The sequence below is a fragment of the Eptesicus fuscus genome, chromosome 11 (genome assembly GCF_027574615.1).
Source record: "Eptesicus fuscus isolate TK198812 chromosome 11, DD_ASM_mEF_20220401, whole genome shotgun sequence".
Lineage (NCBI taxonomy): Eukaryota > Metazoa > Chordata > Mammalia > Chiroptera > Vespertilionidae > Eptesicus > Eptesicus fuscus.
The window spans coordinates 51,677,965-51,692,682 of NC_072483.1; the positions used below are offsets into that span (position 1 = coordinate 51,677,965).

General features: G+C 41.0%; 1 protein-coding gene across 4 annotated transcripts in view; it reads right to left on the reverse strand.

Moving 5' to 3' along the window:
- Window positions 1-14,718, reverse strand: part of LNPK (lunapark, ER junction formation factor) — a 77,441-nt gene that overhangs the window by 24,373 nt on the left and 38,350 nt on the right. For all 4 annotated transcript variants that reach the window (XM_008138533.3, XM_054723462.1, XM_028140922.2 and 1 more), the window contains one exon: window positions 1,165-1,377. In XM_008138533.3, coding sequence (XP_008136755.1) covers window positions 1,165-1,377 — 213 coding nt within the window. The remainder of the gene's footprint in view (window positions 1-1,164; window positions 1,378-14,718) is intronic.

A 14,718-nucleotide genomic window follows, 5' to 3' on the forward strand; every position in this document is an offset into this window, starting at 1 on the left:
GCAGGAAAAACTATCTACTGTAATATTAACATTTAGATTGCTTATTGATTTTATTACATAAGTGTCCTGAATACCTGATATCAACTACTGACTAGCCTCAAAATCATTATAAATTATGTTAGTAATTAGTCATAAAAATACCAAAATAATCTAAATTAGAATTAAATATCCTAAAATAGTATAATTTACAATCAAAGTCAAGAACCTGACATGGAAATCTACATAAAATAATGTGACTTGCTAAAGCAATGAACTTCCAAGTCCCAATCACACCCCAAAATAAAATTGCAGGGTAATATAATACGTTACACTCCAAAAATGGGATCTTCCCTAGTGATCCTCCACACTAAAAAAGGAGAATCTGCCCGATCAGTGTGGCTCACTGGTTGAGCATCAACCTATGAAACGGGGTCAGGGTTCAATTCCCATCAGAATACATGCCAGCTTGCAGACTCATTCCCCAGTAGAGGGTGTGCAGGAGGCAGCCGATTATTGATTTTTCTCTCAACATAGATGTTTCTATCTCTCTCTTCCTCTCCCTTCCTCTCAGAATCAATAAAAACATTTAAAAAAAAGAGAGAATCCAAAGGAATGAAATAATAGTGAAGAAAATATGCTAATTTAATGGGACTTCATGCTAAAGTATCTGTCACAAAATACTAAGGTTCTTTGGCTTAAAAAAAGAATACTTTAATACCAGTCCATATTAACAATAGTAGTATTGTACACCACAATAACGGAATATTCTTCCTGAAATATGTTAATTGTCCTGTTTAAAAATATATGTGAAGGGTGTAGCAAAAAGTATAAATACATTCCAAAAGTGTTCTCTTCTATCCCCATTTTAAATAAATCTGGAGCCATTCTAAAGGTGAATATAAAAAGATATGCTATACTGTTGACTACAGAATACTACAAAGTTTTATCGCCATTTAAACAAAGAAGCCATAACAGTTAAATGAGCTCAAGAAATAGATTTCAGTATCACAAGGTGCCAGCTGTAAAGAGTTATGGCTAATTGAATATGGAACTCCTGCTTAATCAGATAACTGCTCTGCTATTTCCAAATGAAATGCCATTTCCATACTGTCTGAAAATGGCCCGTTTTATTGGTAACCAGAGAAAACAATATAAACTGTAAATAACATTAAGTGCTCTGTTTACCCATTCCAGGCACAGAAGTAGCAGGGGATCCAAGACGTCTTGGTAACACATTTGACGATGGGGCTGGAGTAACAGTTCTTTCTGGGGGCCCACCAGGGGCTGAAGTGTCCTTTGTTGGACCAGGAGATACTGGAACTTGTGGAGGAGGGCCCTGGTTAGACCTTACTGGTGTTGGAGAAAGGTTTCTTTGAGCTGCAGTTCGCTGACGAATCTCTGAGAAAAAGAATAAAAAAGTATAAATTACATTTAATTTCCAATATACCACATTAGCTAATACCACAAGTATTATTTACATTTAATTTAATTTTGTGACACCAAAAGGCATCTGTAGGGCCAAAACTGCTTGTAATAAGAAATCTATAAAATGTAACATTGAAAACTGACTATAACAAAGTACTCCATTTCTGAACCTATAAGTCAACTGCATATATTTACACAACAAGCCTTGATCTCAATCCATCTACTAATATCACTTTTCAAAATAAATCCAAGTAAAATAAAATCATCACCCACTGTGTCGTGTCTTTTACAGAGTGATCCTTCCTAATTTATAATGAAGAAAGGAAAGTTTACCAGAATTTAGTGAAAATTGCAAGTTTTTCAAGATAAAAACAATGGTAACTCGAAGAAATTAGTGAATAAGTATATTCTGGTACTATCAAATAATTTATGAGGTAATTAATTTAAGTAGTCATAGAAATGTTGCAAAAGTATTCGTTACTATTAGGTGCCATGCCTATTCTCCTTTACACTACTGCTATTTTTTTAGTAAATTTCTTTTTGCCAATACATTCAATAAAAAAAAAAAAACTTCCGCCGAAACCGGTTTGGCTCAGTGGATAGAGCGCCAGTCTGCGGACTGAAAGGTCCCAGGTTCGATTCCGGTCTAAGGGCATGTACATTGGTTGCGGGCACATCCCCAGTAGGGGGTGTGCAGGAGGCAGCTGGTCGATGTTTCTCTCTCATTGATGTTTCTAGCTCTCTATCCCTTTCCCTTCCTCTCTGTAAAAAATCAACAAAATATATTAAAAAAAAAAAAAAACTTCCTACTCAGCATAAATAATGTATCACCATAAATAAATCTTATATTTAGTTGCAGAAATTAAAAGATTTCTGTAACGGGTTGGCAAATGTGCCATATCCAGGCTGCTGCCTCTTTTTGTAGTTTTACTGAAACACAATAATGCTCTTTTGTTTACATACTGTCAGTGGCTGCTTTAAAAGAGCTGAGTAGTTGTAACAGAGACCATATGGCTCTCAAAGCCGTCCTATCCTATTTAATAAAAGAGTAATATGCAAATTGACCATTACTCCAACACACAAGATGGCTGCCCCCATGTGGTCAAAGATGGCTGCACCCATGTGGACACAAGATGGCCGCCACAAGATTGCCAGCAGGGGAGGGCAGTTGGGAGGGACCAGGCCTGCAAGGGAGGGCAGTTGGGGGCGATCAAGCCTGCAGGGGAGGGCAGTTAGGGGTGACCAGGCAGGCAGAAGAGGGAAGTTGGGGGCAACTGGGCCTGCAGGGAAGGGCAGTTTGGGGGAACCCAGACCTGCAGGGGAGGGCAGTTAGGGGCAAACAGGCTGGCAAAGGAGCAGTAAGGCATCAATCAGGCTGGCAGGGGAGTGGTTAGGGGGTGATCAGGCTGGCAGGCAAAAGCGGTTAGGGGCAATCAGGAAAGCAGGCAGGCAAGCAATTGGGAGCCAGCAGTCCTGGATTGTGAGAGGGATGTCCAACTGCCCATTTAGGGCTGATCCTACTGGGATCAGGCCTAAACGGGCAGTCGGACATCCCTCGAGGGGTCCCAGATTGGAGAGGGTGCAGGCTGGGCTGAGGGACACCCCCCCCCCCCGTGCACAAATTTCATGCACCGGGCCTTTAGTCCTATATAATAAAAGGCTAATATGCAAATCAACTGAACGGTGGACCGACTGGTCGCTATGACGCGCACTGACTACCAGGGGCCAGACGCTCAACACAGGAGCTGCCCCCTGGTGGTCAGTGCGCTCCCACAGGGGGAGCGCCACTCAGTCAGAAGCCGGGCTCACGGCTGGCGAGCACAGCCGTGGTGGCGGGAGCCTCTCCCTTCTCTGTGGCAACACTAAGGATGTCCGACTGCCAGCTTAGGCCCACTGGAACTGGCCTAAGCTATCATTTGGACATTCCCCGAGGGCTCCCAGACTGCGAGAGGGCCCAGGCCAGGCTGAGGGACCCCCCGCAAGTGCATGAATTTCATGCACCAGGCCTCTAGTTTATTACACTTACTATCTGGCCCGTTACAGAAAGTTTTATGATCCCCCTAACTCAATAGCATAAAATTCAATTCTATCCCCATTCCCACCAATACCTTACTTGAATGGTGATGGTAACATCTCAAGTAAAGAAGAATGTATAGATTTTTAATTCTACATATCACATTAAGTTATTATAAATCTTGAACTAGGCTGAAACTAAAGAAGTTAAATTTTAATTGGCATTATTGGTAAAAATGCACACTCCCACAAGCAAAATACTTTAGATTTGGACTTTGACAGTTAAAGATTTTCACAAAAAGTTAATTGCAATCAAGAGTACAGCTCTAGCATCAGATTTCAGTTTACTACAATTAACTATACTAGTTAAGAACCTGGGCCCTCTGGTCACAAAGGTTTGGTTAGAATCCTGGCTGTTGCTACATTACCTCAGATGGGTTAACTTCACTAAGTCTATGTTTAACTCACAAAATTATTATGAAGATTAAAAAAGATAATATCTATAAATTAATAGCTCACACTTATTGGATTACATATTATTTGAGATGACATGTTTTCACGCAATTAACTATTTTCAAATGACCAGTTAACTATAATTATTGGAGTCAACTAATTTTCCATTGATTCTTAATGTAGTCTCTAATCCAGCCCCTACAATAATAAATTATAAGCATGTCATCATTATATAAATAGAACTATCTTTATATTTGGCTATTTTCCATGCAATTTACATAGAAAGTTTCAGATTTTACCTGGATTTACTATATCCTAATATCTCCTGCAAATTATTTGATCACTTAATAATTACAAGGAATTCACAAGGAACACCTTAAAAGGTAGTTACACATTAGGAAAGCCATTAAATGCTACAAAAGGTACTGAGATCAATAAACTCATATTAAGATTTGGTCATTTAAATTAATTTTCAAAAACAAGGCATCAAATATTATAAATCATTTTTAGCCAATTTTCAGATAAAAACACAACTTAAAAAATGACATTTCTTCCAGATAAAGTTTAACATTTATTATGTTATATTCAAAGTAGCTATTATCTTTTTCCTTCTTGAAGAGAGACCTAAGGCTGCTTCCTCTGAATGTGCATTTACCCTGTAAAAATTAACCAAAGCACATTTTTAACATCACTCATGTGCTACTAAAAGGTGAGGTTTATAACTAACTGGTAAGCAAAGAACACCATGTCTAACATTCCATAAAAGAGACTTAGCATAATAGTTTCTAAATTTAAATTTAGGCAGACAAAGGGGGGAAATGATATACAAGAGTCAGGAAAGGGAGAAAAATAGTATCATCATTTTTAAAAAATAAAAAAGCAGGTAATAAAGACAGTGTAGTGATTACTAGAGGGAAAGGGGGTGAGGAAGATAAAGGGGGTATAGGGGGATAAATGTTGAGGGAAGGAGACTGAAGTTTGGGTGGTGAACACACAATACAATATGTAGATGATGTATTATAGGATTGTACAACTGAAACCTATATAATTTTATTAACCTATGTCATCCCAATTCAATAAGAGTTAAAATGTCAATAGTTAAAAATAGCTAGTGATACAATCTAAATCTACATTTGGTAAAGTGTTATGAAATATTCTGGTAAGGCTTGATTTAAAATATCTAAGATTTGCCCTGGTCAGTATGGCTCAGTTGGTTAGAATGTCATCCCGTACACCAAAATGTGGCGGGCTCAATTCCTGGTCAGGGCACATAGCCAGGTTGCAAGTTCAATCCCGGTTGGGATGCATACAAGAGGCAACCAAGCAATCAATGTTTCTCTCTCACACTGATGTTTCTCTCTCTCTCCTCCCCCCCCCCCCCCCCCGCTCAAATCAATTTTAAAAAATAAAATGCCTAAGATTTCTCAACTTTTAGCCACTCACAAATGGCTTGTGTTATTACTACGCCAAATAGTTTCTAGTACTCAAAAAAGTAGTGATATTGGTTATATTAAATGTTTCCTGCATTTAAATATAAAGTAGCCATCCCCAAAAAGATTTACCAAGCATTCCACCTCAATCTGGCATAGTATTATAACAGGTATTCCATAAGGTCAATTCTAGACTGGAGGATGTTTTAACATCCTTATCAATGACCAATCAGGGATTCAATAAAAATCACATTCACTGAATATGAGGACATGTCCACATTTTTAAAATTATAATGAAACAAATCAACATAAGATTTTAAACTACTATATTATGATACAAAAGAAAGGTTTAAAATAATGATAGGATAGTTGCTAAAGCATAAACTCTGGGATCACTGTTTTAACTTAAATTTTAGCTCCTCCCCATTTATTAGATGTGCATGCAGCCTTTTCCAAGTTGATAGCATCTCTCAGTACAGCTTCCTCCTAATGAGAATATTTACCTTATGGTTTTTGTAAAGATTAAAGAAACTAATGCAAAGAACTTAGCCACAGCACAGAAAATTATTAAATAAGCAATAACTATTAGAAGTAGTATACATCCAAAGATTCCAGAGATTACAATAAATCAATAGTTAAGCAATCTACAATTTCTAAATTAATTACTGAAATAAAATACAGATTAATTTACAAATTAAATATTTTCCTAAATTTATTTGTGAACTTATTTAAAGTGTAAATTCATAATTTATATAAAAACTTAAATCTATAACCCTAGCTTTGTATTAAATAATTCTTGAGATAAACGTGCTATAATAAAATAATTACCTCTCAATTTCATCAGATTTTTAAATACTACTTCTTTACATATTGATAAAAATTCTGCATTTGTTTTGGTATTAAGCTGTAGTAGGAAGAACACTATATAATATTTAGGAGGTGTGAATTTTCATCCTAGCTGATATCACCTGTGAACTAAAAAGTATTTTATGCACTCTGGGTTTCAAATTTCTTTAAACAGTGTTGGCAAATCTACAAACACAATCCTCATATTTTCTTTAACTGGCCAAAGGCTTTCTGAATTTTTGTGACCAGTTCTGGGCCTCAAAAAAACAAAACAGCCCTAACCGGTTTGGCTCAGTGGATAGAGCGTCAGCCTGTGGACTCAAGGGTCCCAGGTTCGATTCCAGTCAAGGGCATGTACCTTGGTTGCGGGCACATCCCCAGTAGGGGGTGTGCAGGAGGCAGCTGATTGATGTTTCTCTCTCATCTAACTCTCTCTCCCTCTCACTTTCTCTCTGTAAAAAATCAATAAAATATATATTTAAAAAAAAAAAAACCCACAAAATTTAGTAAATTTTAGTAATGAGAAAAAAAATTTAAGCCTATGAATGACTCACATGCATGTGGAAACTTAAATTTAGGGTGAATTTGGCTCTGTATAAATATGTTTGAGATATATTTAGATGGGGTATGAGGGTATATCTTCAGGAGAGTTTCTATTTTTCAATTTATATAAATTCAGGTTTCATTGTTTAAATTTATATACATACTAGAGGCCTGATGCACAAAATTCGTGCAAGAGTAGGCCTTCCTTCCCCTGGCTGCCAGCACCAGCTTCCCTCTGGCATCCAGGACCCGGGCTTCCCTCATAGACCTGGCTACCTCCAGAAGGTCTTCCGGGAGGATGTCCGATCTAATTAGATATTACACTTTTATTATTATAGATAGCCCTAGCTAGTTTGGCCCAGTGGGTAGAGTGTTGGACTGAAGCGTCCTGAGTTGGATTCTGATCAAGGGCACCTGCCTCAGTTGCAGGCTAGATCCCAAGGCCCTGGTCAGGGTGTGTTCAGAGGCAAGCAATCGATGTGAGACACATCGATATTTCTCTCTGTGTGTCTCTCCCCCTCTCTTCCACTCTAAAAATCAATGGAAAAATATCCTCAGGTGAGGATTGACAAAAATAAATAAATAGGTAGATAGGTAGGTAGATTAAATAAACAAATAAATAAATGTATCCTATCTAATAAAAGAGTAATATGCAAATTGATCATACCTCTGCTACACCCACAAGCCACACCCACCAGCCAATCAGGAGTGAATATGCAAATAAACCCAACCAAGATGGCTGCGGCCACGGAGAGCAGGAGAGAGGCTTGAGTTTCCCCAGCAATGGAGGAAGCCAAGCTTTCCACCTGCCCTTGCCGGCCTAGGCTTCCACTCAATGCTACGAAGTTTCAATGACAGGAGATAAATAAATCCCAACAAAAATGGCGGCAGCCACAGAGCTGGAGAGAGCAGGAGGCTAGGGTTGCCTCCGGCGATGGAGGAAGCCAAGCTTCTGCAGCCCTGGCCGGCCTAGGCCTCCACTCCAGGCTACAAAGTTTCAATTACAGAAGATACATAAGTCCCAAACAGAAATGGCTGCCGCCTCGGAGCAAGCAAGAGGTTTGCTCCGCTTCAGGCTACAAAGTTTCAATTGTAGAAGGTAAATATATCCCACATACCAGGGCCTCCGCTTGGGTCGCTGGGGGCGTGGCCAGCCTGCTAACCACCACAGGCCCCTTGCCCAGGCTGCTCCACGCCCCAAGGGAACCCCCACCCTGATCCAGGACACCCTTCAGGGCAAACCAGCTGGCCCCCACCCATGTACCAGGCCTCTATCCTATCTAATAAAAGAGTAATATGCAGATTTGCCATCACTCCAACACACAAGATGGCTGCCCCCATGTGGTCAAAGATCTTGCCCCCATGTGGACACAAGATGGCCACCACAAGATGGCCAGCAGGGGAGAGTAGTTGGGAGGGACAAGACCTGCAAGGGAGGGCAGTTGTGGGTGATCGGGCCAGCAGGGAAGGGCAGTTGGGAGGGACCAGGCCTGCAAGGGAGGGCAGTTGGGAGCAATCAAGCCTGCCCAGGAGGGCAGTTAGGGGTGACCAGGCCGGCAGAGGAGGGAAGTTGGGGGCGACCGGGCCTGCAGGGAAGAGCAATTGGGGGGGACCCAGGCCTGCAGGGGAGGGCAGTTAGGGGGGACCAGGCCTGCAGGGGAGGGCAGTTAGGGGTGACCAGGCCTGCAGGGGAGGGCAGTTAGGGGCAAACAGGCTGGTAAAGGAGCAGTTAGGCATCAATCAGGCTGGCAGGGAAGTGGTTAGGGGGTGATCAGGCTGGCAGGCAGAAGCGGTTAGGGGCAATCAGGAAGGCAGGCAAGCGAGCAGTTGGGAGCCAGCAGTTCTGGTTTGTGAGAGGGATGTTCAACTGCCCATTTAGGGCCGATCCTACTGGGATTGGGCCTAAACGGGCAGTTGGACATCCCTCGAGGGGTCCCAGATTGGAGAGGGTGCAGGCTGGGCTGAAGGACTCCCCCCTCCCCCATGCACGAATTTCGTGCACCGGGCCTCTAGTATACATATAATTCCTTTAAATAACCGAAATAATAAAGAACATGAATATGACATCTCTTCCTTTTACTTTCAAATTTTTCTAAAGTCTACATTCACTATATCATATTCAAATCCAAATCATACCAAGATCCTTTAACCCTTTGCACTCGCTTGCTTTTTTCTCGAGCTGCTACCGATGCTAACCGTGTAGAGTCACACTCGACATCCGAGTGCAAAAGGTTAAATACAGCTTCTACCCCACTTCTGTACTGAAATTATTTTCTCAATAGGTTGATGGCTTTTTATTAACAGAAATGACTCCAAAATCTTCCTTCCCATAGAGGAAAAGCTTTTTGAAAAAAGAAAAACTTCCCCAACATTTCACTCCTCAACACAACACAATCAGATTTTTGTGCTCCTTCATAGCTTCCACAGTATCACCCACCACTGAAAGTACCATTGTTTTGGTCATATCACCATTATTGTCATTAGCGTAGCTGCTCTTTACCGATCCCTATTATCTGCTAGGAACTCACATTAAGTACTTAATGTGAGTTTACTAATCCCATCTAATAAAGAGGGGATATGCTAATTGACCCTCATGCCATCACAAAGATGATGGCGCCCATGGCCAATAAGGAGGGAATATGCTAATTGACTGCCCCGCCCTCAAAGATGGCAGCGCCCACAGCCAATAAGGTGGGAAATATGCTAACTGACTGCCCCACCCTCAAAGATGGCAGCGCCCACACCCAATAAGGCATGAATATGCTAATTGACTGCCACACCCTCAAAGATGGCGGCGCCCACAGCCACAAGATGTCAGCTCCCAGTCCCCTCAGCCCTGCCAGGATGGCAGGCGCACAGCAAGGCTAGCCTGCCCCCATGTGGGCCGGGCCGCTCCGCGCGCCTGCCTCCAGGATCCCCCAGTCCCCTAAACCCCCAGCCACCCAGGGCTGGACCGAGGCGCAGGCAAACCTCTGATGGAAGCTGCCCAGCCGCCCAAGGCCGGCTCAATGCACAGGTAAGCCTTGGATGACTGCTACCCAGCCGCCCAGGGCCGGCCCGAGGCTCAGGTAATCAGGGCCAGCCGAGGCTTGCGCTGCTGGCAGTGGCAGCAGCAGAAGTGCGATGGAGCATCATCTTCCCGATTGCTGGGTTGCCTCCCACTCCTGAGGACTCCTGGACTGTGCGAGGGGGCCGGCCAGGCTGAGAAACACCCCCCTCCAGTGCATGAATTTTCATGCACCGGGCCTCTAGCTTATATAATATTTACACAATATTATGTACTAGTTAATTCTTTGAGATAGTTCCTATCCTCAGTTTTCAAAAGAAACCAAAGCTCAGAAGCTAAGTAACTTGCCAAGAATCTCACAGCTCAGAGATGGAGCCAAGATTCAAATCCCAGTTTTTATGACAACTAGAGGCCCGGTGCATGAAATTCTTGCACGAGGGGGTCCCCTCAGCCCAGCCTGCACCCTCTCCAATCCGGGACCCCAGGATCAGGCCTAAACCAGCAGTCAGACATCCATCTCACAATCCTGGACCACTGGCTCCTAATCGCTCACCTGCCTGCCTGCCTCGTCGCCCCTAACTGCCTCCCCCCGCCAACCTGATCGCCCCTCACTGCCTCTGTGTGCTGATCTGATCACCCCTAACTGCCCCCATTGCTGGCCTGGTCGCCCCTAACTGCCCCCCCTGCCGGCCTGGTCACCCCCAACTGACCCCCTGCTGGCTTGGTCACCCCCAAATGCCCCACCCCTGCTGGCCTGGTTGCCTCACGCAGCCTGCTTGTTCAGTCGTTTGGTTGTCCCTCACTAACACCCCTGCTGGCCTGGTTGCCCCAGACAGCCTGCTTGTTCAGTCGTTTGGTCGTCCCTCACTAACCCCCCTGCCGGCCTGGTCGTAGGCAGCCATCTTGTGAGAGCATGAGGGTCAATTTGCATATTACCTCTTTATTATATAGGATGCCCTCACTCTGTTATATAACCTGTCAGCTACTATTGCCTCACTTGTATTCTACTTACTTGACTTTTTGCAGACTATGACAGTGGAAGCCTTCTCTATTATAACTCTGCTCATTGCTTCTGTCTTTTTCCTGGGCTCTTCTTTTTTCATTTATCCTTACACATTAATGTTCCCTGGAGTTCTGCCATAGATCCTCCTACTCTATTTTCTCATCCTAGGAAGTTTTACTCAATCCCATGGTTTCAATAAGTATGTTGCCTATACTTCCCAATGATTCCTAATCTGTATCTACAACCTCAACCTTTTTCCTGAGCTCCATTAGAAATAATCAACTTCCTATAAACCACACCACTTAAATGTAATTCCCATTCAACAGATCCAAAAGCAAATACATTATCTTTTACACAACCTACTACTCCAATTCTTATGTTCCTTATCTTGCTTAAAACACTAACATCTAACCAGTTACCCAAGCCAAAAACCTAGGCAATATTATGACTTCTCCTCCCACTCCCCACTTCCAAAATCTGATTGCCATTGAGTCCTGTCAATCTACTCTTAAACCTGAATTCTCTAAATCTCTTCCTTTTTCAACTCCTTCACTACAACTTTATCTAGTGCAGGCCTTTATATCTTACATATGTTAGATGATATCCAAATTGATCTCCATGTCTCAGCCTTGCTCTCTCCAATCCATTCTCCATGTTAAAAAAAAAAAAAAAAGTGTTCTTTCTAAAATGCAAACTTGATCTGAAAGTTCACCAAGGTTGTCCCATTTGGTAAATTACTATTTCATAACATTTAAAAAAAATTCATGAATTAAAAATAGGTTTCCTTTTATTTTCTTAAGCTCAACACATTTATTAAGCAGCCACTATAAGGAAGGCACTACTAAATGGGACTCAGAGCTGCATTTAGAGGTGGCATGCAAAGATAATACAAAATACACATATGCAAGGTAAGTGCCATAAAAAAAGAACCAACAAAGTACCATGGAGAGTTCAAGAAGGGGAAGATATAAACTCAGTGAAGGGATGAAGAAAGGGTTTATAATAATGGTGGCATTTAAGATGAACACTGAAAATGGATGCGAATAGAAATGCCTTTGGTTAACTGTATTAAGGTACATGTGGCAGTTTCAAGAACCCAAAATTCTTTGATTTGCCTCCCATCAAATGGAGGAAGGATGTAAATGTCCCCTCCCTTGAATCTGTGCTGTTACTGTTTGACCACAAAAATATAGGTGTACCAGTTTCTAGGACTACTTTCTGTTTCTTGAGCTGTGTGCTCTTAGAACCCAAACACCATGTTAGCAGCAAGCCCAAGTGACCCATTAGAGAGGTCCAGGTGGAGACAAACCAACAGCCAGTTACCAACATGTTAGCCTTGTGAGTTAAGCCATCTTGGTAATAGATCCTTCAGCTCCAGTTAGATAGCTCTAACTGATGTGAGGCAGGGATGAGCTGTTTCTACCAAACCTTGCCAAAATTACAAATTCATGAGCAAAACAAATGAATGCTGTTTTCAGCCACTAAGTTTGTAACAATAGATAACTATAACAGTATAGATATGACACTTAAGAACACCCAAAAAAGAAAATTCGCTATTTTATAAGGTGTTTTCCAGATTTTCTTAATCAAATGTACATCCTCCCAAAAAAACAGCAAAATATAAAGTGCCATTCCATTTGCTCTCAAAAAAGATTAATGATTTATACTTTAATCTTCCCTATATGCCACGAAGTAAGTAAACTCTAAACTCCTACTTAAATAAGAAGTTGTAATCTATTTGCTAGAGCCATTAAATTTTTCTGCAATACTTATTGATTTCAAATTTACCTATGGCAGGATACAATTGACTTTTCTTTTGTTAATTTCATTAAGAGAGATGTAGTGCTATATACACACAGGTAAAGAGAATGTAGAGGTGGCTTCCTTTTTGAAACAAATATAGAAGGGTCTGTTAAGAATTTATTTTAGCTACAGATGGCATCCTCCAATATTCTTTTTTTTTAAATATATTTTGTTGATTTTTTACAGAGAGGAAGAGAGAGGGATAGAGAGTTAGAAACATCGATGAGAGAGAAACATCGATCAGCTGCCTCCTGCACACCCCCTACTGGGAATGTGCCCGCAACCAAGGTACATGCCCTTTACCGGAATCGAACCTGGGACCCTTCAGTCCGCAGGCCGACGCTGTATCCACTGAGCCAAACCGGTTTCGGCCTCCAATATTCTTATCAGCCTCTCTACTTCAGTCATTCACTCCTATCTATGGTCATCATCTAGTCCTTGTCATTAAGGATAACTGCACTTCTCTCAAGTTCAATCATCACACTCTCAAAACACGCTTAACTTTCCAGCTTATTTTGTAAAGGGTCAGACAGTAAACATTTTATATTTTGTTGACCATATGTGGTTTCTGTTGCATAGCTTGTTCTTATTTATTTTTTAGAACACTTTAAAAATATAAAACCAATTCTAAGCTCAAGAGCCATATAAGAGAGATTTGGGCCCAGATTTGCAGGCTGTAGTTTGAGAACCTTATTTTAATACTACCAATACCTCTGACTGTCCATTATTCCCCTCTCATTGTCCTTATTTGCCTCATGATCATCTTAGATTTCATAATACAGTGTTATATCCTTCCCTTTTTGTATACAACTTCACTTCCCTGCTCCTTTATCACTTTATCCAATCCATTAGGCAAAATCTTAGTCCTGGTTAAAGCCAACTCTCTGCCTACTCCATGCCTGGTACCCATACAGCTAAACACAACTAGAAAAGACACATGCTTTAAATGCATGACCATTTACTTCAAGTGGATGTTAGTGTCCCCCGGCATTCCTACATTTTCCTAATCTATTTACTTTCATACTCTGATAGAGAATTACTTTATACTTTCTCTTCATAACTCCAACATCTTCCTCATCCATGCATTCTCATTAAGAAAACAGGTGAAACACAAATGCTTCTGCCTCCAGCTACCTATTTTTCCACTCCCTTTTACTCAAAATAATTGTTTCCGCCTGTTCAATTGTCTCCAACTTCTCTACTCCCATACTTTCTTAAACCCACCCTAATCAGGCTTTTGCCCCCATTCTTCAAGGTCACCAAGGAACTCAACATTACTAAAAATCAATGGTCAATGATTGACCCTCAATTTGTTTGGCAGTAGTTTTTGTAACAGATGACCACTACCTTGAAACACTCTTTTCAATTAGCATCCAGGACTCCACCTCTCCTGGGTTTCCTATCTTACTGACCACCTCTTTACAGTTTCTTTTTCTGGTTCATCTTCATTATTCCCAACAGCTGAATGTTAGCATACCCTAGGGTGGCCTTAGTCCTTTTCTTTCTCCACATTTAACATCGGTGGTAATCACATCCAGTCTCATGGTTTTAATACCATCCACATACTAGTAACACCCAAATTTATATCTCCAGCCCAGATAATTCCTGTTTGCCAGACTCATACTCAACTGTTTCCTTAATATCGCCACTTGGATGTTTGTCTAACAGGCATTTCAAACATATTATGTCCAAAATTAACTCTGTTCTTTACCACCTTAACTCTAAAAAGCAGTTAATTACATAGACCTAGTAGAGCCAGGAATACTGGAACAATACACTCCAGAATAAATCTTTTTAAAGATTATCAGCTTCTTAAAGTAAAAAACCATATTATAATCATCTGTTTATTCTCCATGGTGCCTGCACATAAGTTATTTAATACACTCTTTTAAATGAACACTTCATTTATATGTAGCTAAATGTTAATTCTCCAGAAAGGAATATTTGAAAGCAGAATATTCTAAAGCAGAGAGACCACCAACAGTAAGTTTTATTGTTGTTGTTTTTAGCAATGGTTTTTCTATAATTATGACACGACATTAGAAGGAAAAAAATGTATTTGAATATCAAAGCTTCTAAGTAAAGATAAGTTTGGCTTCTTGAAGAAACTTATGTTGCCTAAATATTAATAAATACTTAAGAATGTCAGTAAAGGGAATCATATATCTGTACTTTTTAAGTAAGAGTGAAAAGGTCATATTTTTTAAATAACTGCT